Below are 8,005 nucleotides of genomic sequence, written 5' to 3'. Positions count from 1 at the left end.
TATTGGTGTGCACCCTATTACTGGCACTCCCATTGTTGCACACACCCCCCATTATTGGTACCCCCATTATTGGTACCCCCATTATTGATACCCCCATTATTGGTACCCCCCCATTATTGGTACCTGCATTATTGGTGTGCACCCTATTACTGGCACTCCCATTGTTGGTACACACCCCCCATTATTGATACCCCCATTATTGGTACCCCCATTATTGATACCCCCCCATTATTGGTACCCCCCCATTATTGGTACCCCTATTATTGATACCCCCCCATTATTGGTACCCCCATTGTTGATACCCCCCCAATTATTGATACCCCCCCCATTATCGGTACCCCTGTCATTATTGGTACCCCCATTATTGATATCCCCCCATTATTGATACCCACCCCATTATTGGTACCCCCATTATTGATACCCCCCCATTATTGGTACCCCCATTATTGATAACCCCCCATTATTGGTACCCCCCCATTATTGGTACCTGCATTATTGGTGTGCACCCTATTACTGGCACTCCCATTGTTGGTACACACCCCCCATTATTGATACCCCCATTATTGGTACCCCCATTATTGATACCCCCCCATTATTGGTACCCCCCCATTATTGGTACCCCTATTATTGATACCCCCCCCATTATTGGTACCCCCATTGTTGATACCCCCCCAATTATTGATACCCCCCCATTATCGGTACCCTGTCATTATTGGTACCCCCATTATTGATATCCCCCCATTATTGATACCCACCCCATTATTGGTACCCCCATTATTGATACCCCCCCATTATTGGTACCCCCATTATTGATAACCCCCCATTATTGGTACCCCCCATTATTGGTACCTGCATTATTGGTGTGCACCCTATTACTGGCACTCCCATTGTTGGTACACACCCCCCATTATTGGTACCCCCATTATTGGTACCCCCATTATTGATACCCCCATTATTGGTACCCCCCCATTATTGGTACCTGCATTATTGGTGTGCACCCTATTACTGGCACTCCCATTGTTGGTACACACCCCCCATTATTGATACCCCCATTATTGGTACCCCCATTATTGATACCCCCCCATTATTGGTACCCCCCCATTATTGGTACCCCTATTATTGATACCCCCCCATTATTGGTACCCCCATTGTTGATACCCCCCCAATTATTGATACCCCCCCATTATCGGTACCCCCGTCATTATTGGTACCCCCATTATTGGTACCCCCATTATTGATATCCCCCCATTATTGATACCCACCCCATTATTGGTACCCCCATTATTGATACCCCCCCATTATTGGTACCCCCATTATTGGTACCCCCCCATTATTGGTACCTGCATTATTGGTGTGCACCCTATTACTGGCACTCCCATTGTTGGTACCACCCCCCATTATTGGTACCCCCATTATTGATACCCCCCCATTATTGGTACCCGCATTATTGATACCCCCCCATTATTGGTACCCCCATTATTGATACCCCCCCATTATTGGTACCCCCATTATTGATACCCCCCCATTATTGGTACCCCCCCATTATTGGTACCCCCATTATTGATACCCCCCATTATTGGTACCTGCATTATTGGTACCCCCATTATTGATACCGCCCCATTATTGGTACCCCCATTATTGATAACCCCCCATTATCGGTACCCCCCTCATTATTGGTACCCCCATTATTGATACCTCCCCATTATTGGTACCCCCCCATTATTGGTACCCCCATTATTGATACCCCCCATTATTGGTACCCCTATTATTGATACCCCCCCCCCGAACCAGGCATCATCCAAAGCACAGAGCAGGAGGTTGAGCTGGTTTATTATGGGCTGACCCCCCCCTTACATTGTCACCCCCCCCATATCCCTCCCCTTAAGGGACCCTCTCCCCATGGCGGGGTTCCCTTGTGTCTCCCCCAGTTCCACCCCATGGTGGCCTCCTCGTAGGGTTGGGACAGGAGCCGTCCCCCTCCCTGCCCCCAGAGCATCCTCCGTGGGTACCGATGGGGTCCTTGGATCCCGGCATCCCTCGGGATGCGGGCACTGGACGCCGTGGCTCTCCCGCGGCGCCGCCTGGAGCCGGTCGAGCCCCCGCAGGAGCCCCATCTTGTGCCGGATGGAGTGGTCCAGGTTGACGGTGACGGCGAGCAGGACGCGCGCCTCGCGGGCCGTGAAGGGGAAATCGCGCTGCAGGAAGCTCTGGAAGAGCTCGGGGTCCCCGTCCAGGCTGAGCGCGTTGTGCAGCGCCTGCCGCAGCGCTCCCAACTCGCCCGCGTGCTCCTCGAAGATGCTCCAGAGGGAGCGGGCGCCGAGCCCCGGCTCCGCGGGGCCTTGCCAGGCGTCCTCGGCGCACTGCAGCGCCCAACTCAACCGGCACGGCCACCCGTCGGCCAACACCACCCAGGCGGCCGCCGCTCGCGGGGCCACGGCGCCGGCGCCGCGGTGCAGGAGCAGGCGCAGGGTGATGGGGATGGTGTTGACGACGCGGCGCACGTGGGTGCCGCAGCTGGGGAGGTAGCGAGCCAAGGGGTCGGCGCCGTCGCGGAGGCAGTGGAACGCTTCGTGGATGCAGCGCACGGCGTCGGCGTCGGCGGTGGCGTCGCCGCGGTCCGCGGCCGTGCCGTGGCCCTTGGCGCGGCGCCGCTCCACGTTGCGGGTGATGATGCGGTACAAGAGGTCCTCCCGCGTCTGGATGGCGGCGTCCAGGAAGTGGAGGCGGGAGCGGGCGCCCATCTCCGGATGGAGAAGGGCAACGAGACGGTGCGGTTGAGGTAGAGGTACCCGTTGTCGGCCAGCCCCTTCATGCAGCCCGTCTGCTCCAGGCAGGGCACGATGACGCTGGGGTCCACGGCCAGGATGAAGATGAAGGGCGCGTTGGCGTCCGACAGCAGCGTGTTGACGGCGTTGAGCACGCCGGCCACCTTCTCCGGGTAGCAGAGCTCCAGGCTGGTGATCTCCAGCACCACGCGGAGCCGGCGCCGCTCGAAGACCTCCATGAAGGCCAAGAAGTCGACGAGCGCCTGCACCTCGGCGCGCACCTTGCTCATGAAGCCCAGCTGCGAGGAGAAGCGCTCGCTGTTGGTCAAGCGCTCGATCTTCTGCTTCTCGCTCACCAGCAGGTTCTTGACGATGGAGACGGCGCCCAGCACCAACCCGGAGCCCGACAGCGACGCGATGCCGCTGCCCAGCACCTTCAGCACCGGGCTCTCCTTGACGCCCGGCACCAGCAGCGCCACCAGCAGCACGGCCACGCCGGCGCCCAGCGCCGCCAGCATGCCCACAGCTTGAGGCACGTGCCCCGCTTGAGCACCCATTCCCGCTGGCTGAAGCCCGAGGCGAAGCGGGGCCGCGAGCCCAGCACGTGGAAGACGCTGAGGGGCAGGGCCCCGAAGTGGCTGCGGATGCTGTGGCACAGCGCGGTCACCAGCCCGGCCCAGAGGCGGTCGCAGCCGGCGAATTGCCAGGCGCTGAAGCGGATGAAGATGAAGGCGAGGGCGCGGCGCCGCAGGTGGCCCTCGGTGATGACGGCGCGGTAGAAGCTCAGGTACCAAAGGGCCTGGAGAAGCCCCAGCCCTTGGGGCTGCGAGGGCGCTGCCGGCCCCGGAGCTCCTCGGAGGCTTCCAGCTCGGCCATCTCCTGGCGCATGAAACCTGCGGGGACGGGGAGGGATGGGATGGGATGGAAGGGGATGGAAGGGGAGAGGGGAGAGGAGAGGAGAGGAGAGGAGAGGAGAGGAGAGGAGAGGAGAGGAGAGAGAAAAGAGAAGGGAAGAGAAGGGAAGAGAAGAGAAGAGAAGAGAAGAGAAGAGAAGAGAAGAGAAGAGAAGAGAAGAGAGAAGAGAGAAGAGGGAAGAGAAGAGAAAGAAGAGAAGAGAAGAGAAGAGAAGAGAAGAGAAGAGAAGAGAAGAGAAGAGAAGAGAAGAGAGAAGAGAAGAGAAGAAGAGGGAAGAAAAGAGAGAAGAGGAAGAGGAGAAAAGAGGAGAAAAGAGAAGAGGAGAGGAGAGAAGAGAAGAGAAAAGAAGAGAAGAGAAGAGAAGAGAAGAGAAGAGAAGAGAAGAGAAAAGAAGAGGGAAGAAAAGAGAGAAGAGGAAAAGAGAAAAGAGAAAAGAGAGGAGAGGAGAGAAGAGAAGAGAAGAGAAGAGAAGAGAAGAGAAGAGAAGAGAAGAGAAGAGAAGAGAAGAGAAGAGAAGAGAAGAGAGAAGAGAAGAGAAGAGAGAAAAGAGAAGAGAAGAGAAGAGAAGAGAAGAGAAGAGAAGAGAAGAGAAGAGAAAAGAGAAGAGAAGAGAAGAGAGAAAGAGAAGAGAAGAGAAGAGAAGAGAAGAGAAGAGAAGAGAGAAGAGAAGAGAAGAGAAGAGAAGAGAAGAGAAGAGAGAAGAGAAAGGAAGGGATGGGGTGAGATGGGATGGCATTGGATAGGGTTGGATGAGATCAGAACACGTGAGATGATGGGATGGATGGAATGAGATGAAATGAGATGAAATGATATGGGATGAGATGAGATGAAATGATATGGGATGGGATGAGATGGGATGGGATGAGATGAGATGAGATGAGATGAGATGAGATGAGATGAGATGAGATGAGATGAGATGAGATGAGATATATATGGGATGGGATGGGATGAGATGAGACGGGACAGGACAGGATGGGATGGCATTAAGTGGTTGGATAAGATCAAGATAGGTGAGATGGGATGAGATGACATGGGGAGGGATGGAATAAGGTAGGATGGGTTGAGCCAGGATGCCATTGGATGGAATGGGGTAGGATGGGTTGAGCCAGGATGCCATTGAATGGAATGGGGTGGGATAAGGTCAGGATGGATGAGACGGTGGGATGGGACCGGATGGAATAAGGATGGGATGGGATTGAATGTGATGGGGATGGCATGGGACAGGATCAAGATGGGGTAGGATTTGATGGATGGGATGAGACAAGAAGGGATGGAGTGGGATGGGATGGGAGAGATTGGAATAGGCGAGATGATGATGAGATGGGGATTGGAATAGGTGAGAGGATGATGGGATGGGGATTGGAATAGGTGAGATGGGGTGGGATGGGGATTGGAATAGGTGAGATGGGGTGGGATGGGGATTGGAATAGGTGAGAGGATGATGGGATGGGGATTGGAATAGGTGAGAGGATGATGGGATGGGGATTGGAATAGGTGAGATGGGGTGGGATGGGGATTGGAATAGGTGAGATGGGGTGGGATGGGGATTGGAATAGGTGAGAGGATGATGGGATGGGGATTGGAATAGGTGAGAGGATGATGGGATGGGGATTGGAATAGGTGAGATGGGGTGGGATGGGGATTGGAATAGGTGAGATGGGGTGGGATGGGGATTGGAATAGGTGAGAGGATGATGGGATGGGGATTGGAATAGGTGAGAGGATGATGGGATGGGGATTGGAATAGGGAGAGGATGATGGGATGGGGGATTGGAATAGGTGAGATGGGGTGGGATGGGGATTGGAATAGGTGAGAGGATGACGGGATAGGATGGGATGGGGATTGGAATAGGTGAGATGATGATGAGATGGGGTTGGGATTGGAATAGGTGAGATGATGATGGGATGGGGTGGGATTGGAATAGGTGAGATGATGATGGGATGGGGTGGGATTGGAATCGGTGAGATGATGATGGGATGGGTTGGGATTGGAATAGGTGAGATGATGATGGGATGGGGTGGGATTGGAATAGGTGAGATGATGATGGAATGGGTGTGGGATGGGGGATTGCAGTAGGTGAGATGATGATGGATGGGGTGGGATGGGATGGGGTCAGATGGGTTCAGATGGGATAGAACAGGACCGGGACGCAGGAGCCGATGGGATGGGGATGGGATGGGGGGGATCAGGGGGACGCTGGTCCCGCACCCACCGGTGACCTTGTCGAGCAGCGAGAAGAGGCGATGGGTGCAGGGGGCGAAGACCCCGACGGTGACCGGGGTGCCCGTGTGGCAAAGGGTGCGGGAGAGGCAGCGGCAATAGAGGTCATCCTCCGAGAGCGGCTCTGCAGGGGGAATGGGATGGATGGGATGGGATGGATGGGATGGGATGGATGGATGGGATGGGATGGGATGGGATGGATGGGATGGGATGGGATGGGATGGGATGGGATGGGATGGGATGGATGGGATGGGATGGATGGGATGGATGGGATGGATGGGATGGGATGGATGGATGGGATGGATGGATGGGATGGGATGGGATGGGATGGGATGGGATGGGATGGATGGGATGGGATGGATGGGATGGGATGGATGGGATGGATGGGATGGGATGGGATGGATGGATGGATGGGATGGATGGGATGGATGGGATGGATGGGATGGGATGGGATGGATGGGATGGGATGGGATGGATGGATGGGATGGATGGATGGGATGGATGGGATGGGATGGGATGGGATGGGATGGGATGGGATGGGATGGATGGGATGGGATGGATGGGATGGGATGGATGGGATGGGATGGATGGGATGGGATGGATGGGATGGATGGGATGGGATGGATGGATGGGATGGATGGGATGGGATGGATGGATGGGATGGATGGGATGGGATGGATGGGATGGGATGGGATGGATGGGATGGATGGGATGGGATGGGATGGGATGGATGGGATGGATGGGATGGATGGGATGGATGGGATGGGATGGATGGGATGGGATGGGATGGATGGGATGGATGGGATGGGATGGGATGGGATGGGATGGGATGGATGGGATGGATGGGATGGGGTGGATGGATGGGATGGATGGGATGGGATGGATGGGATGGGATGGGATGGGATGGTGGATGGGATGGATGGATGGGATGGGATGGGATGGATGGGATGGGATGGGATGGATGGGATGGATGGATGGATGGATGGGATGGGATGGGATGGATGGGATGGGGATGGGATGGGATGGGATGGGATGGGATGGATGGGATGGATGGGATGGATGTGGTGACCAGACAGGCCAGGAGATCCCATTCCCTCTTCCCATCCCCGGTACCTTTGTGCTCCTGGGGCTCCAGCTCAGCGTGGGGGCTGCCCCCCGCCGCGGTCAGGCAGGGCAGGTTCTCACAGCACCCGCCCCACGGCGAGCAGGGACCCTGTGGGGACACCATGGGGGGAACAGGGGCACACCAAGGGGACATGGAGATAGGGGGATGTGGGCATATGGAACACTGGGATAGGGAACATGGGGATGTGTGGACACTGGGACAGCCCATCCTGGGGACACTGGTGTGGGGGGCCCCCCAACCCATCACTCCTGCACAAGCCATCTCCAGGACCTGCCCCATCCCACACCCCATATCCCATACCCCATTCCCCATACCCTATACCCCATATGCCATATCCCATACCCCATTCCCATACCCTATACCCCATATGCCATATCCCATACCCCACACCCCATATCCCATACCCCATTCCCCATACCCTATACCCCATATGCCATATCCCATACCCCATTCCCCATACCCGATATGCCGTATCCTATACCCCATACCCCATATCCCATACCCTATTCCCCACACACCCCATACACCCCACAACCCATAGACCCCATATCCCATATCCTACACTCTATACACCCCATACCCCATACACCCCACACCCCATACACCCCACACCCCATACACCCCATATCCTATACCCCATACACCCCACACCCCATATCCCCCCTACCCCATACACCCCATACCCCACACACCCCATACCCTACACACCCCACACCCCATACACCCCATACCCTATACCCCATACACTCCATATCCTATACCACATACACCCCACACCCCATACCCCATATACCCCATACCCCATATCCTATACCCCACACCCCATACACCACATACCCCACACACCCCACACCCCATACACCTCATATACCCCATACCCCATACACTCCATATCCTATACCCCATACACCCCACACCCCATACCCCATATACCCCATACCCCATATCCTATACCCCACACCCCATACACCCCATACCC

General features: G+C 55.8%; 1 protein-coding gene across 1 annotated transcript; it reads right to left on the bottom strand.

Moving 5' to 3' along the window:
- Positions 1-1,850: 1,850 nt before the first annotated feature.
- On the bottom strand, positions 1,851-7,113 carry LOC133264139 (NTPase KAP family P-loop domain-containing protein 1-like; the record flags this gene model as incomplete). The annotated part of the gene is given in 6 exon segments (XM_061444065.1): positions 1,851-2,749; positions 2,752-3,288; positions 3,291-3,569; positions 3,572-3,658; positions 5,893-6,024; positions 7,014-7,113. Coding segments are annotated over 6 exon segments (2,034 nt in total), but the record flags the coding sequence as incomplete, so codon positions are not given.
- Between the last annotated feature and the right edge of the window lie 892 nt (positions 7,114-8,005).

This window comes from Pezoporus flaviventris, unplaced genomic scaffold, assembly GCF_033815535.1.
Source record: "Pezoporus flaviventris isolate CSIRO_AGI_PZ_B2104156 unplaced genomic scaffold, CSIRO_AGI_Pfla_v1 ptg000657l, whole genome shotgun sequence".
In the NCBI taxonomy this organism is placed as follows: domain Eukaryota; kingdom Metazoa; phylum Chordata; class Aves; order Psittaciformes; family Psittacidae; genus Pezoporus; species Pezoporus flaviventris.
The sequence above is the reverse complement of the archived record's forward strand: the minus strand, read 5'-3'. Positions and strand labels throughout refer to the sequence as shown.